Consider the following 24,858-nt stretch of genomic DNA (forward strand, 5'->3'; position numbering starts at 1 on the left):
CCAGTTTCTACTTATGTATCTTTAAACTCTGAGACCGGAGTTCTTAGTGCGGTTCGCTCCTTTGATTATGAACAAATTAAAGAACTAGTTTTCGTCGTCAAAGCGCAGGATGGAGGCTCTCCTCCACTCAGTAGCAACGTGACAGTGAAAATAGTGATCCAGGACCAGAACGACAACCCCCCTCAGGTTCTGTATCCAGTCCAGACTGGTGGCTCTCTGGTGGCTGAGATGGTGCCTCGTTCAGCAGATGTGGGCTATCTGGTGACTAAAGTGGTGGCTGTTGATGTGGACTCTGGACAGAACGCCTGGCTCTCCTATAAACTGCAGAAAGCCACAGACAGGGCGCTGTTTGAAGTGGGCTTACAGAATGGAGAAATCAGAACTATCCGCCAAGTCACTGATAAAGACGCAAAGAAACAGAGACTGACTGTTATAGTGGAGGACAACGGGCAGCCCTCTCGTTCAGCTACAGTCATTGTTAACGTGGCGGTGGCGGACAGCTTCCCTGAAGTGCTGTCGGAGTACACTGACTTTACACAGGACAAGGAGTACAATGACAACCTGACTTTTTACTTAGTGTTGGCTCTGGCTGTAGTTTCCTTCCTCTTCATCACGTGTGTAGTGGTAATTATATCAGTGAAAATCTACAGATGGAGACAGTCTCGCATCCTTTATCACTCCAACCTCCCAGTGATTCCATATTATCCTCCACGTTACTCAGACACGTTGGGAACAGGAACTCTCCCTCACGTTTACAATTACGAGGTGTGCAGGACGACTGACTCCAGAAAGAGTGACTGTAAGTTCGGCAGAGCTGGTAGTCAGAACGTGTTGATAATGGACCCCAGTTCTACAGGAACGATGCAGCGCATGCAGAGTGAGAAGAACATCCTAGATGAACCAGACTCTCCTCTAGAGGTCAGTTGGTATTATGTAATTTGCTTCTCTGTAATCTGTGTATTGACTCATGTTCGGCCCTGCAATGGATTGGTGACCTGAACAGGGTGTACCCCGCCACTCACCCATAGATAGCTGGGATATCCAGTCCCCCGTGACCTTGCACTTCAGTATAGAGCGGGTTCAGATAATGGATGGATGAGCTCATGTTTGTGCAGACTGTCTTGACATTTTCAGCACCATGGACAGCGTCTGACTGAATCTTGTTTTTTCGGCATTATTGGGATTGTGTTGATTTAGAAGCAGAAAAATAATATTATTTGTATTGCCTCTGAGATGTGGGTTTTTTTATGAGTCCAATACATGGTTTGTTTTTGCAGTGCTATTGTAGTTATTTTCTATTTTTTGTTAAAGCGGAATGGTACCTTGTTTTTTCTCCGTTTTTCCTAAAGGTGGTTTAACATACAGGTTTCTGGCGTAAATGTCTTAATGGACGTTCCTTTACTCTATACTTATACATAATATTTCATGACTCAATTTTTCCACTACATATGCAAAGTTTTGCTGTTTTGCAAAACTGCTTCAGATATTTTTTTTCTATATACTTTGTGCAATACAAAGTATGCAATACAATACTAAAGGTGCATAATACACCATTTCCTATAAATGTATAAGTCATTAAAATTCAACATATATTTTTAGATTTTTTTTTAGGCGATAAGTGCTCTCAAACAAAAAGATAAATATTCGTGTCTTATATTGTGTTACTTATTCTGTACTCTAAGTGACGCTGTTGGTCAATCCAATGCACGTACTAACAATACCTTACAGTCTCCTCCCTCATCCCTGTAGCCTATGAGAGAAAAAAGGCGTTGTGTGCATCACACGACTGACGTTCAAAGAAAATCAGTATCTTTATTCAGACATATCACAGTGGACTAAAAACGTTACAAGGCTTTTTTTAGTCTCACTTTCACTTTTTTAGTGGATTAAGTGTCGGGTTTGGATGATTGTTCTTTTATTATGGCACGGGGAATACGATCTGATACCCGCTACGTAAAATGGTGTTTCGGTTGCGGACAAAACTGGCTTTTTCTTTACCTCCTATATTGTCTTAGTCATATGGTCACTGGACATGTACGATATTCAATCCCAGAGGAGATGAAGAAAGGCTCGCTGGTCGGTAATGTAGCACAGGATCTTGGTTTGGATCTTAAGCGGCTTCGTTCTGGTCGGGCTCGTATCGTCACCGGAGAGAACATCCAGTACACCGAGCTAAAGGCAGACAAAGGGATGTTAGTTGTCAATGAGAGAATAGACCGGGAGCAGCTTTGCGGAGATACAACGCCCTGTAGCTTCAGCTTTGAAATAATTTTAGAAAATCCAATGGAGCTTCATCAAATTACAGTTGAAATAACAGACATAAATGATCATTCACCGACTTTTAAGAGAAATAGCATCCATTTTGAAATCAGCGAATCGGCTGTGACAGGGTCTCGATTTTCTTTAACAAGTGCAGAAGACCCAGATGTAGGTGTTAATGGACTGAGAGAATATTTTTTAAGTGAGAATGACAATTTTATTCTCAAGCAAAACTCAAATGCAGATGGAAAGAAATATGCAGAGATGGTGCTTCAGAAACCATTGGACAGAGAGACGAATCCTAATTTGTCTCTAAAACTAACAGCTCTAGATGGTGGAACTCCACAGAGATCTGGTACAGTAAATATAGAAATCACTGTTCTTGACGTCAATGATAATGCACCTGTGTTTAACCAGTCTGTGTACAAAGCTACAGTAATGGAAAACTCTCCCAGAGACACATACATCACCACAGTCAATGCTAGTGACGCAGATTGCGGGTCAAATAGTATTGTTACGTATTATTTTTCAGATCTTAACAGTGGTTTCAACGATTTATTTAGGATTGAAGAAAAAACTGGTATTATTTCGGTAACAGGATCTGTTGATTATGAAAAGGACAAAAAATATGAACTCAGAATTGATGCCAAAGATCAGGGAGGTTTAACAGATTCATGTAAAGTGATTATTGACGTAAGTGATGTGAATGATAATGCTCCTGTTATAAACGTCATGTCATTCAGTAGTCTAGTGTCAGAAGATTCTCCTCCTGGTACAACTATTGGTATCATAAATGTAAAAGACCTCGATACAGATGTTAATGGACAAGTAAACTGTAGAATTGAATCAAGTGGACCTTTCAAGATTAATTCCAATTTAAGGAATTACTATACTTTATTAACGGACTCTACGTTAGATCGTGAAAGTGTTTCAGAATATAACGTAACTGTTGTTGCCACAGATGCAGGAATGCCTCCTCTCTCCACAAAAAGATCGTTTCATTTAAAGGTGTCTGATGTGAACGATAATGCTCCAGCGTTTTCTCAAAGTGTTTACACTACGTTTCTCACGGAAAATAACTCTCCAGGTGTGTCTGTTCTTTCTTTACGAGCTATAGATCCGGATGAAAACCAAAACTCTCGTGTATCTTATATTCTTGAGGAAAGTAATATCGCTGGATCTCGAATTTCTGAATATGTTTCTGTACACTCAGAAAGTGGAGCCGTACATGCGGTGCGCTCATTTGATTATGAACAAATCAAAGAGCTAGTTTTCGTCGTCAAAGCGCAGGATGGAGGCTCTCCTCCACTCAGTAGCAACGTCACTGTGAAAATACTTATCCAGGACCAGAACGACAACCCCCCTCAGGTTCTGTATCCAGTCCAGACTGGTGGCTCTCTGGTGGCTGAGATGGTGCCTCGTTCAGCAGATGTGGGCTATCTGGTGACTAAAGTGGTGGCTGTTGATGTGGACTCTGGACAGAATGCCTGGCTCTCCTATAAACTGCAGAAAGCCACAGACAGGGCGCTGTTTGAAGTGGGCTTACAGAATGGAGAAATCAGAACTATCCGCCAAGTCACTGATAAAGACACAAAGAAACAGAGACTGACTGTTATAGTGGAGGACAACGGGCAGCCCTCTCGTTCAGCTACAGTCATTGTTAACGTGGCGGTGGCTGACAGCTTCCCTGAAGTGCTGTCGGAGTACACTGACTTTACACAGGACAAGGAGTACAATGACAACCTGACTTTTTACTTAGTGTTGGCTCTGGCTGTAGTTTCCTTCCTCTTCATCACGTGTTTAGTGGTCTACAGATGGAGACAGTCTCGCATCCTGTATCACTCCAACCTCCCTGTGATTCCATATTATCCTCCACGTTACTCAGACACTTTGGGGACAGGGACTCTACCTCACGTGTACAATTACGAGGTGTGCAGGACGACTGACTCCAGAAAGAGTGACTGTAAGTTCGGCAGAGGTGGTAGCCAGAACGTGCTTAAAATGTACCCCAGTTCTACAGGAACGATGCAGCGGATACAGAGTGAGAAGAGCATCCTGGATGAACCAGACTCTCCTCTAGAGGTCAGTTGGTATTATGTAATTTGCTTCTCTGTAATCTGTTTATTGACTTATGTTTATGGAGACTGTCTTCACATTTTCAGCACCATGGACAGGGTCGGACTGTGTCGTCTTTTTGCAGCATTAGTGCGTTCGTTTTGATTTTCAGAAGCTGTAAAATGACATTACTTTTATTGCCTCTGAGATATGTTTTTTTTCCATGAGTCTAATACATGGATTATTTTTTTGCAGTGCTAGTCTAATTAGTTTCTAGTTTTTTTGTTAAACGGAATTGTACCTTGTTTTTCTACTCCGTTTTTCCTAAAGGTGGTTTAACATACAGGTTTTTGGCGTAAATGTCTTAATGTACGTTCCTTGATTCTATACTTGTACATAATGCTTCATATGTGACTCCATTTATTCCACTACATATGCGTAGTATGAAAGTAGTACCAGAAAGTAGTACCAAAAAGTGGCATTTGGCGCTATTTGGCAAAACTGCTTCAGATGTTTAGACTTTTTTCTATATACAGTATTTTGTTATTGTTTACATTGCAGCTTTAGTATACATACATTTTCTTGTAAATGTATAGGTCATGGAAACAACATATGTTTGAGATTTATTTAGGTGATATCGAGTGCTCTCAAACAAAAAGATAAATATTTGTGTCTTCCATTGTGTTACTTGTTCTGTACTCTAAGTGACGCTGTTGGTCAATCCAATTCACGTACTAACATTACCTCACAGTCTCCTCCCTCACCCTGTAGGCTATGAGAGAAAAGGGGGTTGTCTGTATTACACGGACTGACGTTGTAAGAAATCCATTATCTTTATGTAGACATATCACAGTAAACTAAAAACGCTACAAGGTGTATTTTTAGTGTCACTTGCACTCTTTGTCTGGATTAAGTGTCGTGGTTGGATAATTGTTTGTTTACTATGGCACGGAGATTACGACCTGATACCCGCTACGTAAAATGGCGTATTGGTTGCGGACATAACTGGCTTTTTCTTTTCCTCCTATCTTGTGTCAGTCATATGGTCACTGGACACATACGATATTCAATCCCAGAGGAGATGAAGAAAGGCTCGCTGGTCGGTAATGTAGCACAGGATCTTGGTTTGGATCTTAAGCGGCTTCGTTCTGGTCGGGCTCGTATCGTCACCGGAGAGAGCATCCAGTACACCGAGCTGAAGGCAGACAAAGGGATTTTAGTTATCAATGAGAGAATAGACCGGGAGCAGCTTTGCGGAGATACAACGCCCTGTAGTTTCAGCTTTGAAATAATTTTAGAAAACCCAATGGAGCTGCATCAAATTACAGTTGAAATAACGGACATAAATGATCATTCACCGACTTTTAAGAGAAACGGCATACATTTTGAGATCAGTGAATCAGCAATCATTGGCGCTCGTTTTCCGCTGCCAAGTGCAGAAGACCCAGATGTAGGTGTTAATGGACTGAGAGAATATTTTCTAAGTGAGAATGACAATTTTATTCTCAAGCAAAACTCAAATGCAGATGGAAAGAAATATGCAGAGATGGTGCTTCAGAAACCATTGGACAGAGAGACGAATCCTAATTTGTCTATAAAGCTAACAGCTATAGATGGTGGAACTCCACAGAGATCTGGTACAGTAAATATAGAAATCACTGTTCTTGACGTCAATGATAATGCACCTGTGTTTAACCAGTCTGTGTACAAAGCTACAGTAATGGAAAACTCTCCCAGAGACACATACATCACCACTGTCAATGCGACTGACGCAGATTTCGGGTCAAATAGTATTGTTACATATTATTTTTCAGATCTTAACAGTGGTTTCAGCGATTTATTTAAGATTGAAGAAAAAACTGGCATCATTTCGGTAACACGATCTTTTGATTATGAAAAGGACAAAAAATATGATCTGAGAATTGAGGCGAAGGATCAGGGCGGTTTAACAGATTCAAGTAAAGTGATTATTGACGTAAGTGATGTGAATGATAATGCTCCTGTTATAAACGTCATGTCATTCAGTAGTCCAGTGTCAGAAGATTCCCCTCCTGGTACAACTATTGGTATCATAAATGTAAAAGACCTCGATTCAGGTAATAATGGAAAAGTAAACTGTAGAATTGAATCAAGTGGACCTTTCAAGATTAATTCCAATTTAAGGAATTACTATACTTTATTAACGGACTCTACGTTAGATCGTGAAAGTGTTTCAGAATATAACATCACTGTTGTTGCGACAGATACAGGAATGCCTCCTCTCTCCACAAAAAGATCGTTTCATTTAAAGGTGTCTGATGTGAACGATAATGCTCCAGCGTTTTCTCAAAGTGTTTACACTACGTTTCTCACGGAAAATAACTCTCCAGGTGTGTCTGTTCTTTCTTTACGAGCTATAGATCCGGACGAAAACCAAAACTCTCGTGTATCTTATATTCTTGAGGACAGTAATATCGCTGGATCTCGGATTTCTGAATATGTTTCTGTACACTCAGAAAGTGGAGCCGTAGATGCGGTGCGCTCATTTGATTATGAACAAATCAAAGAGCTAGTTTTCGTCGTCAAAGCGCAGGATGGAGGCTCTCCTCCACTCAGTAGTAACGTGACAGTGAAAATACTGATCCAGGACCAGAACGACAATCCCCCTCAGGTTCTGTATCCAGTCCAGACTGGTGGCTCTCTGGTGGCTGAGATGGTGCCTCGTTCAGCAGATGTGGGCTATCTGGTGACTAAATTGGTGGCTGTTGATGTGGACTCTGGACAGAATGCCTGGCTCTTCTATAAACTGCAGAAAGCCACAGAGAGGGCGCTGTTTGAAGTGGGCTTACAGAATGGAGAAATCAGAACTATCCGCCAAGTCACTGATAAAGACGCAAAGAAACAGAGACTGACTGTTATAGTGGAGGACAACGGGCAGCCCTCTCGTTCAGCTACAGTCATTGTTAACGTGGCGGTGGCTGACAGCTTCCCTGAAGTGCTGTCGGAGTACACTGACTTTACACAGGACAAGGAGTACAATGACAACCTGACTTTTTACTTAGTGTTGGCTCTGGCTGTAGTTTCCTTCCTCTTCATCACGTGTTTAGTGGTCATTATATCAGTGAAAATCTACAGATGGAGACAGTCTCGCATCCTGTATCACTCCAACCTCCCAGTGATTCCATATTATCCTCCACGTTACTCAGACACTTTGGGAACAGGGACTCTCCCTCACGTGTACAATTACGAGGTGTGCAGGACGACTGAATCCAGAAAGAGTGATAAGAAATATATGCAACCGATGGGTCAACGTTTAATGAGTGTGGACGGAGATGGGACTGAGTCATCGCCAATGGACAAACAGATGTCTGGAAATTGTTCTCAGATGTCAACTTTGGTGAGTGATATCTTTAATTGTTAGTGGTGTCATTTTCTGTCAGCTATAGGTTCGTGTCGCTGTCCGTGGTGTTGAAACGGCTGACGCTTTCATTTTCAACTTGTCTCTCTTTGGGCCTCATTGTGAAACTAAAATCTTCTTTCGAAACACAAGAAGCTTTTTCACGCATAACACGAATCTCAAACTGCATGTAGCAGAATGTTTCATACTTTCAACGGGAATATATAGTTGTTTACATTTATAAAAATTCCTTTCACATTTTCTAAATTAATACACCCACCCCACCTCTTCTCCTCTTGCAGAGCAGAGCAAATTTTATTTTTCTTATTAAATACTACTTTTCACTGAAGTATTTTGTAATTCATTCTACATTTCACCAAGCCATCAGTTGGAGTGGTAACCAAAACGACGGCTTACTCATATTTTCAGCATCATATTTTCCTGTAAATAAAAAGTTATGAACAACAGTTCAATTATAGAATTGCCATTCAAAATTTTCCAATTTCGTGATTAAATTACACACAGCTATGTAAGGAAACACATGGACAGTAGACGCTATCGATGACAAAAATGCCAACATTAAGCATCAGACTATACAAATCCTCCCCTTACAGAGCAGAGCCCTTTTTCTTATTCACAACAACTTTTCACTCTTTTTTAGTGAAGTGATTTGTAATTCATTGTACAATCCACGAAAAGCTGTCGGTTGGTGTGGTAACAAAACGAAAGTTTAATGATATTTTCAGCATCATCTTTTCCTCTAAATAAAAAGTGCAAATCTGTCCTGATGCTGTGTAAATCAGACACATTACCATGGATGGGCTCTAAGTGCCGCTGTTGATACATCATTGACTTAGTGTCTAAGCAAGCAATGCAGTGGTCCACCCCTTTAAAAACATGGCAGTTTTACTGCTTGGATTGACGACGCTCTGTTTTTTGGGGGTTTCCTGTGTGGATTTTGTTTGCTGAACATAGTATTACATTTCAGTTTTATGGATTTAATTACCTACCCTTGGGAGAAATAAAGGATCTGCACGTTTACATCTTTGGATCTATGATGGCTTGTTTGTGGATAATCGCTGGCACAGACCGACGGCAAGCGCTGGTTGTCATTCTTTGTCTTTTGGAGGTGAGCTCAGTGACCGGGCAGGCTCGGTATTCCATCCCGGAGGAGCAGGCAGAAGGGTCTTTTGTCGGAAACATTGCTAGAGACTTAGGGTTGGATGTGACGAGGCTTGTATCAGGTAAAGCTCGTATTATTACAAAGGGAAGCAGACAGTATGTCGATTTAAATCGAGACAAAGGCACCCTTATTATTAAAGAGCGAATTGACCGAGAAGAACTGTGTGGACAGACGACGCCCTGTAGCTTCAGCTTTGAGGTGATATTAGAAAATCCAATCCAGCTTTATCGGGTCACGGTGGAGGTGGTCGACATTAACGATAACAGTCCGTCCTTCCCAAAAGATGAAATCAACTTAAAAATTGTTGAAAATGCTGCAAAAGGAACACGGTTCTCTTTAGTGAGCGCAGAGGACCCGGATGTTGGAATTAATGATATTCAGAAATACACACTTAAATCCTCAAATAATTTCAAACTAGAAGTACAGAACCAGCCTGATGGAGGACGTTTTATCGAAATGGTTTTACAGAACCCTCTAGACCGAGAGAAAGAGGAGGCCCACGCACTCGTGCTGATTGCTTCAGATGGCGGTGAGCCACGTAGATCTGGGACACTACATATTCATGTTACCGTGTTAGACGCTAACGATAATGCGCCAGTTTGTAGCCAGCCTGTTTATAAAGCAGATGTGAAAGAAAATTCTCCTGAAGGAACAGTGGTAACCACTGTCAGTGCAAGTGACGCAGATAAAGGAGTTCATGGCGAAGTAACATTTTCCATCCCTCATTTTACTAAGGAGGCCAAACAGCTATTTGAAGTAAATGCTAACACTGGAGAGATTAAAGTTGCAGGTAAACTAGACTTTGAAAAGACCAAGACGTTTCAACTTAACGTTCAGGCCAGTGACCACGGAGGATATACTGATACATGCAAAGTTGTTATTCAAATAGTTGATGAAAATGATAACGTCCCTACAATACAGCTCATGTCATTTTCCAACTCCATATCTGAGGATTCTCCTCCTGGCACAACTGTAGCTGTTGTTAACGTTGATGATGAAGACTCTGATGATAACGGTGTTGTCAAATGCTCCATTAACACTGACGTACCTTTCAAAATTGAGTCTTCATTAACAGGATACTACTCCATAGTAACAGAGGACTTCTTAGACAGAGAAAGTACCCCTGAGCATAATATCACTATAACTGTGTCTGACCAAGGCTCTCCACCACTAAGTAGCAGTAAAAACATAACCGTAAAAGTGTCTGATGTGAATGACAGCCCACCAACATTTGATAAATCAGAGTACAGTAAGACTGTACCAGAAAATAACTCTCCTGGGTTTTCTGTTCTTACGCTGAATGCTAGTGATGCAGACTGGGGCCAAAACGCTCGTGTCTCTTATTTTCTGGAGGAAAAGGAGATTAATGGTGTGGCTGCGTCATCTTTAGTGTCAGTAAACTCGGAAAATGGTGTAATTCGTGTAGTGAAATCGCTTGATTATGAGCAGATCAAATGGTTCAACTTTAATGTAACTGCTCGCGATGCAGGATCACCTCCTCTAAGTTCAGTGGCTACGGTAAAAATTACAGTCCAGGACCAGAACGACAACCCCCCACAGGTTCTGTATCCAGTCCAGACTGGTGGCTCTCTGGTGGCTGAGATGGTGCCTCGTTCAGCAGATGTGGGCTATCTGGTGACTAAAGTGGTGGCTGTTGATGTGGACTCTGGACAGAATGCCTGGCTCTCGTATAAGCTGCAGAAAGCCACAGACAGGGCGCTGTTTGAAGTGGGCTTACAGAATGGAGAAATCAGAACTATCCGCCAAGTCACTGATAAAGACGCAAAGAAACAGAGACTGACTGTTATAGTGGAGGACAACGGGCAGCCCTCTCGTTCAGCTACAGTCATTGTTAACGTGGCGGTGGCAGACAGCTTCCCTGAAGTGCTGTCGGAGTACACTGACTTTACACAGGACAAGGAGTACAATGACAACCTGACTTTTTACTTAGTGTTGGCTCTGGCTGTAGTTTCCTTCCTCTTCATCACGTGTTTAGCGGTCATTATATCAGTGAAAATCTACAGATGGAGACAGTCTCGCATCCTGTATCACTCCAACCTCCCTGTGATTCCTTATTATCCTCCACGTTACTCAGACACTTTGGGGACAGGGACTGTCCCTCACGTGTACAATTACGGAGTGTGCAGGACGACTGACTCCAGAAAGAGTGATATGAAATATATGCAACCGATGAGTCAAAGTTTAGTAAGTGTGGACGGAGTTGGGACTGAGTCATCGCCAATGGAGAAGCAATTGTCTGGAAATTGTTCTCAGATGTCAACTCTGGTGAGTGATATCTTTAATATTCAATTTTCTTTTCTTTCCATTTCTGTCAGCTATTGCTGTTTTTCGCTGTCCGTGGTGCTGAAACGGTCCTGCATCCATTTTAAAGTTATCTCTCTCTTTTTTGGCCTTAAAGGAAAGTCTGTTTCGATACACAACGACGGGGGTTTTCACCTGTTATATAACACGAATCTCAGACTGCATGTTGTTTGTAGCAGAACTCTTCATACCTTCAACGGGAATATATTGTCGCAATCGAGATTAGCAGGCAACCAGAGGATGCACAACAGTGTTGAACAATTGTAGAAATGCCATTCCGATTTTGTAATCTAATTTCTTGATTAAATTACCCACAGCTATGTAAGAAAACATACGGACAGTAGACGCTATCGGTGACAAAAATGCCAACACGACATCAAACATCAGAGTATACAAATCAACCCCACGCCCCCTTGCAGAGCAGAGCCCTTTTTATAATTCTCAACAACTTTTCACTTTGTTTTACTGCAGTGATTTGTAATTCATTGTACATTTTACGAAAAGCTGTCGGTTGGTGTGGTAACAAAACGAAGGTTTAATCATATTTTCAGCATCATCTTTTCCTCTATATAAAAAGTTTAAATCTGTCCTGATGCTGTGTAAATCAGACACATTACCTTGGATGGGCTCTGAGTGCCGCTGTTGATACATCACTGACTTAGTGTCTAAACAAGTAATGCAGTGGTCCACCCCTTTAACAGCATTCGATGCTTTTCTGCTTGGAAAGACGACGCTCTGGCTTTTGAGGGATTACCTGTGTGGATTTTGTTTGCTGAACATAGTATTACATTTCAATTTTATGGATTTTATTGCCTATATTGGGGAGTAATAAAGGATCTGCACATTTAAATCTTTGGATCTATGATGGCTTGCTTGTGCATAATCGCTGGCAGAGGCCGACGGCAAGCGCTGATTGTCATTCTTTGTCTTTTGAAGCTGAGCTCAGTGACCGGGCAGGCTCGGTATTCCATCCCGGAGGAGCAGGCAGAAGGGTCGTTTGTCGGAAACATTGCTAGAGACTTAGGGTTGGATGTGACGAGGCTCGTATCAGGTAAAGCTCGTATTATTACAAAGGGAAGCAGACAGTATGTCGATTTAAATCAAGACAAAGGCACCCTTATTATTAAAGAGCGAATTGACCGAGAAGAGCTGTGTGGACAGACGACGCCCTGTAGCTTCAGCTTTGAGGTGATATTAGAAAATCCAATCCAGCTTCATCGGGTCACGGTGGAGGTGGTCGACATTAACGATAACAGTCCGTCCTTCCCAAAAGATGAAATCAACTTGAAAATTGTTGAAAGTGTTGCAACAGGAACTCGGTTTTCCCTGGAGAGTGCAGAGGACCCGGATGTTGGAATTAATGATATTCAGAAATATACACTTAAATCCTCAAATAATTTTAAACTAGAAGTACAAAACCAGCCTGATGGAGGAAGATTTATCGAAATGGTTTTACAGACCCCGTTGGACCGAGAGAAAGAGGAGGCCCACGCACTTGTGCTGATTGCTTCAGATGGCGGTGAGCCACGTAGATCTGGGACACTACGCATTCATGTTACCGTGTTAGACGCTAACGATAATGCGCCAGTTTGTAGCCAGCCTGTTTATAAAGTAGATGTGAAAGAAAATTCTCCCGAAGGAACAGTGGTAACCACTGTCAGTGCAAGTGACGCAGATAAAGGAGTTCATGGCGAAGTAACATTTTCTATAGCTCATGTTACTAAAGAGGCCAAACAGCTATTTGAAGTAAATGCTAACACTGGCGAGATTAAAGTTGCAGGTAAACTAGACTTTGAAAAGACCAAGACGTTTCAACTTAACGTTCAGGCCAGTGACCACGGAGGATATACTGATACATGCAAAGTTGTTATTCAAATAGTTGATGAAAATGATAACGTCCCTACAATACAGCTCATGTCATTTTCCAACTCCATATCTGAGGATTCTCCTCCTGGCACAACTGTAGCTGTTGTTAACGTTGATGATGAAGACTCTGATGATAACGGTGTTGTCAAATGCTCCATTAACACTGACGTACCTTTCAAAATTGAGTCTTCATTAACAGGATACTACTCCATAGTAACAGAGGACTTCTTAGACAGAGAAAGTACCCCTGAGCATAATATCACTATAACTGTGTCTGACCAAGGCTCTCCACCACTAAGTAGCAGTAAAAATATCACTATAATAGTGTCTGATATGAATGACAGCCCACCAACATTTGATAAATCAATGTACAGTAAGACTGTACCAGAAAATAACCGTCCTGGGTATTCTGTTCTTACGCTGAGTGCTAGTGATGCAGACTGGGGCCAAAACGCTCGTGTCTCTTATTTTCTGGAGGAAAGGGAGATTAATGGCGTGGCCGCGTCATCTTTAGTGTCAGTGAACTCAGAGAATGGTGTAATTCATGCAGTGAAATCTCTTGATTATGAGCAGCTCAAATGGTTCGAATTTAATGTAACTGCTCGCGATGCAGGATCTCCTCCCCTAAGCTCAGTGGCTACAGTAAAAATTACAGTCCAGGACCAGAACGACAACCCCCCTCAGGTTCTGTATCCAGTCCAGACTGGTGGCTCTCTGGTGGCTGAGATGGTGCCTCGTTTAGCAGATGTGGGCTATCTGGTGACTAAAGTAGTGGCTGTTGATGTGGACTCTGGACAGAATGCCTGGCTCTCCTATAAACTGCAGAAAGCCTCAGACAGGGCGCTGTTTGAAGTGGGCTTACAGAATGGAGAAATCAGAACTATCCGCCAAGTCACTGATAAAGATGTGAAGAAACAGAGACTGACTGTTACAGTGGAGGACAACGGGCAGCCCTCTCGTTCAGCTACGGTCGTTGTTAACGTGGCGGTGGCGGACAGCTTCCCTGAAGTGCTGTCGGAGTACACTGACTTTACACAGGACAATGAGTACAATGACAACCTGACTTTTTACTTAGTGTTGGCTCTGGCTGTTGTTTCCTTCCTCTTCATCACGTGTTTAGTGGTCATTTTATCAGTGAAAATCTACAGATGGAGACAGTCTCGCATCCTGTATCACTCCAACCTCCCTGTGATTCCATATTATCCTCCACGTTACTCAGACACTTTGGGGACAGGGACTCTCCCTCACGTGTACAATTACGAGGTGTGCAGGACGACTGACTCCAGAAAGAGTGACTGTAAGTTCGGCAGAGCTGGTAGTCAGAACTGGCTGATAATGGACCCCAGTTCTACAGGAACGATGCAGCGGAGTGAGAAGAGCATCCTGGATGAACCTGACTCTCCTCTAGAGGTCAGTTTCTTGTGTCAGGCATTTCTTGTTTTCTTTTCCCACTTCCTGCTCTGTTTGTTTCCTCTTGCCTCTTATAATTTGTCATGCTTCAATTTGAAAAATTGTCTCCTTCTCAGGTTCTGCTAGGTGTGCCCACTCATACTAGTTTGTGCGTTTGTGTCTGCTGTTCTAAAAATACGCTTGCTCTATCAGATAAGTACAGATTTTATTTAAAAAAGACCATCAATTTATTACCACTCTTCAACAATTGTTTCCTGTTATTAACACCGTGTCTACTGCGTTTGTCTCTCCCACACATCCCTGCCAAGTAAATAATTTCTGATCAATGGCTTTTATAACATAAGACAATCATGTCTACAATACATTAAACACATCTCCACATCCCCATTAGCCGGCTCTTACACACAACTCTCATTCGAATATGATTTTGTTTTAATTTTTATTTTGTCACTGCACTTGCCGTTTTCACATCTGACTGTAAGTGCCGCTGTTGGTCTTCAAAACACATAGAATCATTTTGAAACACAGCTACGTCTCCTGTACTTCTCTTTTTCTACCACGGGGAACGAGACACTTGGTCTTTAAATTCACCGATGATTTTTGGGTGGATGTGTACGCTTTCACGTTGTGGATTTTTAACACACCAACAGAACGACATTGCGGGTTGTTTGTTGAGTTGAATGGCTTCCTTCTGGAATATGCATTTCATTATCAACGGATGCTCGCTTAAATGGCAAGTACAGGCCTCCCTCCTGTTTTTTCTTATTGGGGCGACAGTCTGCCAGATCCGCTACTCTGTTCCAGAGGAGATGAGAAAGGGCTCATTTGTAGGAAATGTGGCTGAAGATTTAGGTATCGATGCTAAGAGGTTAAAATCGGGCGGTGCCCGAATTGTCAGTGGAGATAGCATCGAGTATATTAGGCTGGATGTAGACAAAGGGGTCCTGGTCGTGGAAGAAAGAATAGACAGAGAGCAGCTTTGTGGACAGACATCGCCCTGCAGCTTGAATTTTGAAATGATTATGACAAATCCGATGCAGCTACATAGCGTTGTAGTGGAAGTGCTAGATGTCAACGATAATGCACCCGCGTTTCATGAGAAAGAAATGCATTTAGAGCTAGTGGAATCAGCTCTTCCAGGAACTGACATATTACAAGTGAGTGCAACCGACCCTGATGTTGGCATAAACGCTTTGCACGGCTATACTTTACATCCAACAACACATTTCAACATTAAAGTTCTGTCCAGCCCAAACGGCCATAAATATGCGCAATTGTATCTTTCAGATGCTTTAGATCGAGAGAAAGAGGAAAAGCTTCTTCTCATGTTAACTGCTGTAGACGGGGGTGAACCACAGCGTACAGGAACGATAAAAATACATGTAAGTGTCCGAGACACAAACGACAATGCGCCAGTTTTTGTGCAATCAATTTTCAAGGCGTCAGTAAGAGAAAATGTTCCAAAAGGAACATTAGCGGTGCGAATAAGCGCAACAGACGCAGACGAAGGGATGAACGGGCGTGTTACATACCACTTTAATCGAATGTCCAGTAATGTTGCTGAGCTATTCCAGCTGGACGAAAACAGTGGTGATTTAACTGTAAACGGTTTGATTGATTATGAAGAGAATAAAGTATATGAGATAGGTGTACAGGCAAAAGATCAAGCTGGGCAAAGCACATCAACAAATATAATAATTGAAGTAACAGACGTAAATGACAACGCACCTTTAATAACGTTAACCTCATTTTCCAATACTATTGCTGAGGATTCTCCAGTTGGAACTACTGTAGCTATCATAAACGTTAAAGATATAGATTCAGGCAAAAATGGCAAAGTAGAGTGCTACGTTAACGGAAAAATCCCGTTCGCAATCCACTCATCTCTTAAGAATTATTATACTCTTGTCACAAACGGCGTCCTTGACAGAGAGCATAATCCTGAGTACAATATCACATTTACGGCTGTGGATGAAGGCAGCCCGCCGCTCTCAGCTAACAAGACAGTAATACTGCGAATAACCGATGTCAATGATAATGCCCCTGTATTTGAGTATAGTTATTATGAAGTTAACATCGTGGAGAATAATTCCCCGGGTGTATCTGTGTTTTTAGTTAAAGCACATGACTCTGACTCTGGGCAGAATGCACGAGTATCTTACCTGCTTGTTGACACCGAGTTAAATGGTAACCCCATATCCACTTACATATCCATAAACGCAGAAACTGGCGTACTACATGCGGTGCGATCGTTTGATTATGAGCAAATTAAAACTATAAATATATGGGTAAAGGGACAGGATGGAGGCTCTCCGCCTTTAAGCAGCAATGCCACAATTAAATTAAATATTCAAGATCAGAACGACAACCCCCCTCAGGTTCTGTATCCTGTCCAGACTGGTGGATCTCTGGTGGCTGAGATGGTGCCTCGTTCAGCAGATGTGGGCTATCTGGTGACTAAAGTGGTGGCTGTTGATGTGGACTCTGGAAAGAATGCCTGGCTCTCCTATAAACTGCAGAAAGCCACAGACAGGGCGCTGTTTGAAGTGGGCTTACAGAATGGAGAAATCAGAACTATCCGCCAAGTCACTGATAAAGACGCAAAGAAACAGAGACTGACTGTTATAGTAGAGGACAACGGGCAGCCCTCTCGTTCAGCTACAGTCATAGTTAACGTGGCGGTGGCGGACAGCTTCCCTGAAGTGCTCTCGGAGTACACTGACTTTACACAGGACAAGGAGTACAATGACAACCTGACTTTTTACTTAGTGTTGGCTCTGGCTGTAGTTTCCTTCCTCTTCATCACGTGTTTAGTGGTCATTATATCAATGAAAATATATAGATGGAGACAGTCTCGCATCCTGTATCACTCCAACCTCCCTGTGATTCCATATTATCCTCCACGTTACTCTGACACTTTGGGGACAGGGACTCTCCCACACGTGTACAATTACGAGGTGTGCAGGACGACTGACTCCAGAAAAAGTGACTATAAATTCGGCAGAGCTGGTAGTCAGAACGTGCTGATAATGGACCCCAGTTCTACAGGAACGATGCAGCGGATACAGAGTGAGAAGAGCATCCTGGATGAACCTGACTCTCCTCCAGAGGTAATGATATATCCATGTTTAAGCACTTGCAGATGTGGTTCCGCAGTCACAGGAAACCCCCATATTCAGGAAAAAGTTATTTAAATGATGATGATTTCAATCTTATAAACCAGATTCTAATTTAGATGAGCCATTTGCCATGTTGATCTTGAGAATTTAGTTTAGTTTTTCGGATGTTGTTATTGGCGTTGTTTTTGGTACACTTATCAGCTATACGGAATTTTTCGAGCCAAAGCTTAATGGACAGCTCCTCTTTGAGCTCCCCCTTAATTTACTCTGTTCTTTTTTATAGTAGGCTATAAGTCTCTAGAATTGTGTATTTAACCAAAACTGTTGCGCAGTGTTTTACATTGATTAGGATTTCTGCCCCTATGACAAGTGCCCAATCATTCCATTAATAATAATCATATGTGTTCCACGTTTTTTTTTCCTTGCACTGATGATGTTCATGCTTTGAACAGTAAGGGACGCTGTTGGTCAGTGAAATAAGTATTGAACATTTATCTGGAGGAGGCAGAGCCTTCTTTCTCGGTTTAACCAGTAAAGACATCAATCCTATGGTTTCAGAAGCAGGGTAGGCACAAATTCTTTCAGAGGACTTTAGAAAAAAAGGAGTCGTTTCTACTCTTTGTGGATTATAAACAGCGAGTTGTTTTCATCTTTTTTTCTCTCTCTTTCTCTTTTGTGCAATGGCGTTTGAAAAATCGCCCTGTTCGTGTGTAAAATGGCGTTTGAAATGCAGGTCAGTATGGTTGTTTCTGCTTTTCCTGTGGTGTCTCAGCTACATCGTCTCTGGGCAAATCAGATATACGATTCCAGAGGAGCTGAAAAGGGGCTCACTTATTGGCAATGTAGCTCAAGATCTTGGTTTAGATGTGCAACGACTTCGTTCGGGCCGTGCCCGTATTGTGACCAGACAAAGCCTCCAGCATACAGAGCTAAAAACAGACAAAGGCCTTTTAGTCGTGAATGAGAGAATAGACCGGGAGCAGCTTTGTGGAGACGTAACGCCATGCAGCTTTAGCTTTGAGGTGATTTTAGAAAATCCGATGGAGCTGCACCGAATAACAGTGGAAATAACTGACATAAATGACAACTCTCCTACATTCAGGAATGAAGACATTACTTTTGAAATAAGCGAATCTGCAGCACTGGGATCTCGCTTTTTGATAGAGAGTGCCGAAGATGCAGATGTGGGCAGTAATGGTCTACAGAAATACATACTATCCGCTAATGACGTATTTGGATTGAAACAATATTCAAGTCCAGATGGTCAAAAATATGCTGAGATGATCTTACAAAAACCGCTAGATAGAGAAAGTGAGCCAAGGTTATCACTGAAGCTCATCGCTGTAGATGGTGGAAGTCCTCATAGATCTGGGACAGTGAATATAGATATTACAGTACTTGATGTTAATGATAATCCTCCAGTTTTTAATCAGTCTCTGTACAGGGCTACTGTTTTGGAAAATTCACCAAAAGGCACCTATATCACGACAGTAAATGCGAGTGATGCAGACTCGGGACCAAACGGCGTCGTCACGTATAGATTTTTAAATATGAGAAAGCAATTGGCCGATATATATCATATTGATGAAGTTACAGGAGCTATAACACTTGTAGGTGAGGTGGACTATGAAAAAGATAAGAAATATGAAATTATGATCGAAGCTGTGGACCAAGGCGGACTGACAGATTCAAGTAAGGTGTTAATTGAGATCGTAGACGTGAACGATAACGTACCTGTTATAAATGTGATGTCATTTTCCAGCCCTGTACCAGAAGATTCTGCTCCTGGTACCACAGTGGCTATAATTAATGTAATTGACTCAGACTCGGAGCAAAATGGCCAAATTACTTGTACAACAGACAGACTCCTCCCATTTAAAATTAAACCTACACTAACTAATTACTATGCTTTGATAACGGACTCAGCTTTCGACAGAGAAGTTGTACCCGAATTTAACATACATGTAAGGGCCACCGATTCTGGATCCCCATCCTTGTCGAACACAACAGTATTACGTTTGAGAATCTCTGATGTAAACGACAATGCACCGTCATTTGAGAAAAGTACTTATGTTGCCCATATTACAGAAAACAATGCCCCTGGAAGGTCCATATTTTCTGTCAAAGCAGGTGACATTGACTGGAATCAAAACGCTAGAATATCCTACTTTCTACAAGAAACCCAAATCAACGGTAGCCCAACCTCTTCTTACGTCTCCATAAACACTGAAACTGGGGCTATTCATGCTGTTCGATCATTTGACTATGAACAAATTAAACAACTCTGCTTTGTAGTAAAGGCACAGGATGGAGGCTCTCCTCCACTCAGTAGCAACGTGACAGTGAAAATACTGATCCAGGACCAGAACGACAACCCCCCACAAGTTCTGTATCCAGTCCAGACTAGTGGCTCTCTGGTGGCGGAGATGGTGCCTCGTTCAGCAGATGTGGGCTATCTGGTGACTAAAGTCGTGGCTGTTGATGTGGACTCTGGACAGAACGCGTGGCTCTCCTATAAACTGCAGAAAGCCACAGACAGGGCACTGTTTGAAGTGGGCTTACAGAATGGAGAAATCAGAACTATCCGCCAAGTCACTGATAAAGATGTGAAGAAACAGAGACTGACTGTTATAGTGGAGGACAACGGGCTGCCCTCTCGTTCAGCTACAGTCATTGTTAACGTGGCGGTGGCGGACAGCTTCCCTGAAGTGCTGTCGGAGTACACTGACTTTACACAGGACAAGGAGTACAATGACAACCTGACTTTTTACTTAGTGTTGGCTCTGGCTGTAGTTTCCTTCCTCTTCATTACGTGTTTAGTGGTCATTATATCAGTGAAAATCTACAGATGGAGACAGTCTCGCATCCTGTATCACTCCAACCTCCCTGTGATTCCATATTATCCTCCACGTTACTCAGACACTTTGGGGACAGGGACTCTCTCTCACGTGTACAATTACGAGGTGTGCAGGACGACTGACTCCAGAAAGAGTGATTGTAAGTTCGGCAAAGGTGGTAGTCAGAACGTGCTGATAATGGACCCCAGTTCTACAGGAACGATGCAGCGGATACAGAGTGAGAAGAGCATCCTGGATCAACCAGACTCTCCTCTAGAGGTAACGACAGATCTATGTTTTTACCACGTGCACATGTGGTTTATAGTATTGAGTATTCAAACATTTTGAGCTTAGGTATCTATTGTATTTGTGTTTTTTTCAGAGGTCTATGTTTGTCTGATTTCATATAGACTCCCATGCGCTTCAGAACCTTTTCGCTTTAACTTTGTGCCCCTATTTCTTAAGTTTCAGCACCACGGACAGCGACCCACTTGGCATCACTTGATAAATTGTCTGTATAAATACTCAAAGCGCCGAAAAGAAAGCAGTGTCACTGATACTGTTGTACTAAATGGTATATGTATATCAGGATTTCTCAATGTTATTGTGCGTTTTAGCAGATTCATGCTGGTGTGTCACTGCAGTGAATGTAAATATAAAATGAAGCTTTCAGCCACTAATTTCAGCAGTGTGCTTACTGTCATACACCAGCCTTTTGTTACAGTTGCCGCTCAGTTGTTCTCAGTTAAGTCAAATAAATTTAAGTTAAATTCCCAGTGCTTGAATTCATTTGCGTTCATTATTTAGCACTGTAGTGTCTAACATTTTTACAGATAGCGATATTTCTTTTAAACCCATCTCCAAGTTGCTGTGTTTGTGTTAATGGCTGGATTATTGGCTCAGTGTTTGTTTTTATTGTTTCTCTTGAGTTGATACATTATATCTCCTTATAGTTACAGCTGCTTTTTATTCTTGGTTCACACTAGATTTTTTTAATGTATGATTTCAGTTATCCTGTTTTGAGTTCGAGTTCTTTCCTCTGTTCTGACTGTAAGGGACGCTGTTGATCAGGGAAAAAAGAGGGTTGTGATGAGGGAGGAGAGAAAGAGGAGAGGTTGAAAACATTATTCATACAAGGAGGTGGGCGAGGAAAAGTCATTCGCACTGGCACTGCTTTTTGGTAAGAAGTGAAGTATTTTTGCCCGAAATACCTACACCGTCATTTAACTGGACTATACTTTCCTTATTGTGTGTGACTAAATGATTTGAATTATAGTTTGAATTTTGAATTTAAGCGACATGGCACTACACGTATATCGATGCGGAAAATGGCTGCTGGGGTGGATATCTACACGGCAAGTGCTTATTTTCGCCTTGATTTCTTTCGTTAGTGGCCAAATCCGTTATTCCATTCCAGAGGAGATGAAGAAAGGTTCTCCTATTGGTAATGTAGCTCAAGACCTTGGTTTGGATCTGAGAAGGCTTCGCACTGGCCGGGCTCGTATTGTGAGCACAGAAACCAACCAGTACACCGAGCTGAAAGCAGACAAAGGGATTCTAGTCGTGAATGAGAGAATAGACAGAGAAGAGATTTGTGGAGATGTAACACCGTGCAGCTTCAGCTTTGAAATTATTTTAGAAAATCCCATCGAATTGCATAGGGTAACAGTAGAAATATTAGACGTAAACGACCATGCCCCATCTTTTAAGAGCAAAGTGATACATTTAGAAATTAGCGAATCTGCTACAATAGGATCTCATTTCGATTTAGAAAGCGCCTATGACCCGGATGCTGGGATTCACAGCTTGCAAAATTATGTTTTGTCCCCTAATGTTAATTTTGTTTTGAAACAGCATTCCAACGCCGACGGAATTAGATTCGCTGTCATGATTTTACAAAAGCCATTAGATAGAGAGTTGAATCCACACCTCTCCTTAAAACTGATGGCAGTAGACGGAGGAACTCCGCAACGATCTGGTACAGTAAATATTGAGATCACTGTTCTTGACGTCAATGACAATCCTCCTGTATTTAATCAATCCTTGTACAAAGCCACAGTGGCAGAAAATACCCCTATAGGCACATATATAACTACTGTAAATGCTTCAGATGCTGACAGTGGTTCTAATGGCTTAGTTACGTATAGTGTTTCTAATGTTATAGGAAAATCTTCCGAAAAATTTGGAATTGACAGTTTCTCCGGTAAAATAACTGTTGCTGACTATATTGATTTCGAAAAAGACAAAAAAATCGAAATACGAGTGATTGCCAAAGACCAGGGTGGCCTAAGTGACGCAACCAAAGTTGTAGTTGAAGTCACTGACACAAACGATAATGCTCCAGTTATAAATATAATGTCATTCTCGAGTGTGGTTTCAGAGGATGTCTCTCCAGGTACAACTATAGCTGTTTTTAATGTTAAAGATGCAGACTCTGAAAAAAACGGTCAGATTACGTGCTCTATTGATTCCAGTCTCCCTTTTAAAATACAGTCCTCCCTAACGGACTATTACAATTTGGTCTCGGATGTAGCCTTTGATCGTGAAACGAGACTAGAATACAATATAACAATCACTGCAACCGATTCAGGGTCACCCTCACTTTTGACCAAAACCACTTTACACCTTAAACTGTCTGATGTAAACGACAATGCTCCACTTTTCACCATGTCGAATTATTTGGCATTTATTGTTGAAAATAATGCCCCTGGGCTGTCAATAGTCACGATAAGCGCACAAGATTCTGACTGGAATCAGAACGCTAGAATTTCATACCTTCTTGTAGAAACGGAGTTTAGTGGTAGCCCAGTTTCTTCATATGTGTCCATAAACTCAGAAAGTGGGGTTATATATGCGGTGCGCTCATTTGATTACGAACAGATCAAACAGCTTATATTCACAATCAAAGCGCAGGATGGAGGCTCTCCTCCACTCAGTAGCAACGTGACAGTGAAAATACTGATCCAGGACCAGAACGACAACCCCCCACAGGTTCTGTATCCAGTCCAGACTGGTGGCTCTCTGGTGGCTGAGATGGTGCCTCGTTCAGCAGATGTGGGCTATCTGGTGACTAAAGTGGTGGCTGTTGATGTGGACTCTGGACAGAACTCCTGGCTCTCCTATAAATTGCAGAAAGCCACAGACAGGGCGCTGTTTGAAGTGGGCTTACAGAATGGAGAAATCAGAACTATCCGCCAAGTCACTGATAAAGACGCAAAGAAACAGAGACTGACTGTTATAGTGGAGGACAACGGGCATCCCTCTCGTTCAACTACAGTCATTGTTAACGTGGCGGTGGCGGACAGCTTCCCTGAAGTGCTGTCGGAGTACACTGACTTTACACAGGACAAGGAGTACAATGACAACCTGACTTTTTACTTAGTGTTGGCTTTGGCTGTAGTTTCCTTCCTCTTCATCGCGTGTTTAGTGGTCATTATATCAGTGAAAATCTACAGATGGAGACAGTCTCGCATCCTGTATCACTCCAACCTCCCTGTGATTCCATATTATCCTCCACGTTACTCAGACACTTTGGGGACAGGAACTCTCCCTCATGTGTACAACTACGAGGTGTGCAGGACGACTGACTCCAGAAAGAGTGACTGTAAGTTCGGCAGAGCTGGTAGTCAGAACGTGCTGATAATGGACCCAAGTTCTTCAGGAACGATGCAGCGGATACAGAGTGAGAAGAGCATCCTGGATGAACCAGACTCTCCTCTGGAGGTGAGACTGCTTTAGTTAAGGTTTCAGCTTGTTCCAAAGTTTTGCACTTTTTTTGTCCAAATATCTCTCCTTATGGAAAGCTGAGTAGGTTTATATTCTTGTTATAGACATATTTCTGTTTGGGAACGTATTTAAACCCTAGCCATACTAAGGGAAAAAAACGCCTAAAAAGACATTCCCAAAGAAAATAAAGAAATGCACCACAATAATAATGTGCATATGCATGTTCTTGGTGTCTAGGGACATCTAGGGACCTCAGAGAATGCATTTCCAGTGTTAAAAATATGGTGTCTATTAGTATGCCTGAGTTAATTAGAATAAACTAAAGGAGAAATGTAACATTTCTATCCTCGCCTGAGTTTTTTTCTTATTTGACAGAGGAAAACACTATGCCAACAATGTTTCTATGTACACAGATGCCATTGATCACATTCAGCTATTCCTTGGCTACAAATATACCAAATTTGATAGAATTTGAACAAGGAGTAAAGTCTTCACAAAGGATATCACCAGGCGGACACTCAGTTTGGCACAATTTGGCACCATAGTGCCAAATGGGTTACTTACCTTTTCCAATGGGAACTGACTGGAAAATACAACTTATATCCATTACACTAGTCTATTGCCATCTACTGGAGCTTTTTAGTATTTATTTTACCTTGTGCTTCATCAACTTCTACCATTGTGCACAGTATAAAATCAATAGAA

At 42.0% G+C, this 24,858-nt stretch overlaps 4 protein-coding genes across 20 annotated transcripts in view; all 4 read left to right on the forward strand.

Moving 5' to 3' along the window:
* Window positions 1–24,858, forward strand: part of LOC114442521 (protocadherin gamma-C5-like) — a 214,004-nt gene that overhangs the window by 81,580 nt on the left and 107,566 nt on the right. The window contains exon 1 of one of the 17 annotated variants that reach the window (XM_028416154.1): window positions 5,153–7,690. The exons of 14 other annotated variants lie outside the window; for them this stretch is intronic. In XM_028416154.1, the coding sequence (XP_028271955.1) occupies window positions 5,258–7,690 (2,433 nt within the window). In that variant the 5' untranslated portion in view covers window positions 5,153–5,257. Of the gene's footprint in view, window positions 1–5,152; window positions 7,691–15,073; window positions 17,582–24,858 lie in introns of those variants that run through there. 2 more of the 17 variants (XM_028416177.1, XM_028416181.1) reach the window with 2 other exon arrangements.
* Window positions 1,886–4,653, forward strand: LOC114442978 (protocadherin beta-16-like). Its single transcript, XM_028416869.1, has 2 exons — window positions 1,886–4,371; window positions 4,645–4,653. Exons 1-2 carry the CDS (start codon window positions 1,921–1,923, stop codon window positions 4,651–4,653), a joined length of 2,460 nt encoding a protein of 819 aa, XP_028272670.1. The 5' UTR covers window positions 1,886–1,920.
* On the forward strand, window positions 9,330–14,616 carry LOC114442979 (protocadherin beta-16-like). The gene is made up of 4 exons (XM_028416870.1): window positions 9,330–9,402; window positions 9,523–11,014; window positions 12,089–14,484; window positions 14,588–14,616. Exons 1-4 carry the CDS (start codon window positions 9,330–9,332, stop codon window positions 14,614–14,616), a joined length of 3,990 nt encoding a protein of 1,329 aa, XP_028272671.1.
* On the forward strand, window positions 21,727–24,165 carry LOC114442981 (protocadherin beta-16-like). The gene has a single exon (XM_028416871.1). The coding sequence runs from the start codon at window positions 21,727–21,729 to the stop codon at window positions 24,163–24,165; it is 2,439 nt and encodes an 812-aa protein (XP_028272672.1).

This window comes from Parambassis ranga, chromosome 10 (assembly GCF_900634625.1).
Source record: "Parambassis ranga chromosome 10, fParRan2.1, whole genome shotgun sequence".
Classification (NCBI taxonomy): Eukaryota; Metazoa; Chordata; class Actinopteri; family Ambassidae; genus Parambassis; species Parambassis ranga.

What these genes read in the sequence shown, in the direction of transcription:
- LOC114442981 (XM_028416871.1), top strand. Translation starts at nt 21,727, where the DNA reads ATGGCACTACACGTATATCGATGCGGAAAATGGCTGCTGGGGTGGATA.
- LOC114442979 (XM_028416870.1), top strand. Translation starts at nt 9,330, where the DNA reads ATGGTTTTACAGAACCCTCTAGACCGAGAGAAAGAGGAGGCCCACGCA. An exon ending in GCTGATTGCTTCAGATGGCG is followed by an intron (nt 9,403 to 9,522) that starts GTGAGCCACGTA and finishes ATTCTCCTGAAG; the next exon opens with GAACAGTGGTAACCACTGTC. An exon ending in TCTAGAGGTCAGTTTCTTGT is followed by an intron (nt 14,485 to 14,587) that starts GTCAGGCATTTC and finishes TCTCCTTCTCAG; the next exon opens with GTTCTGCTAGGTGTGCCCAC.
- LOC114442978 (XM_028416869.1), top strand. Translation starts at nt 1,921, where the DNA reads ATGGCACGGGGAATACGATCTGATACCCGCTACGTAAAATGGTGTTTC.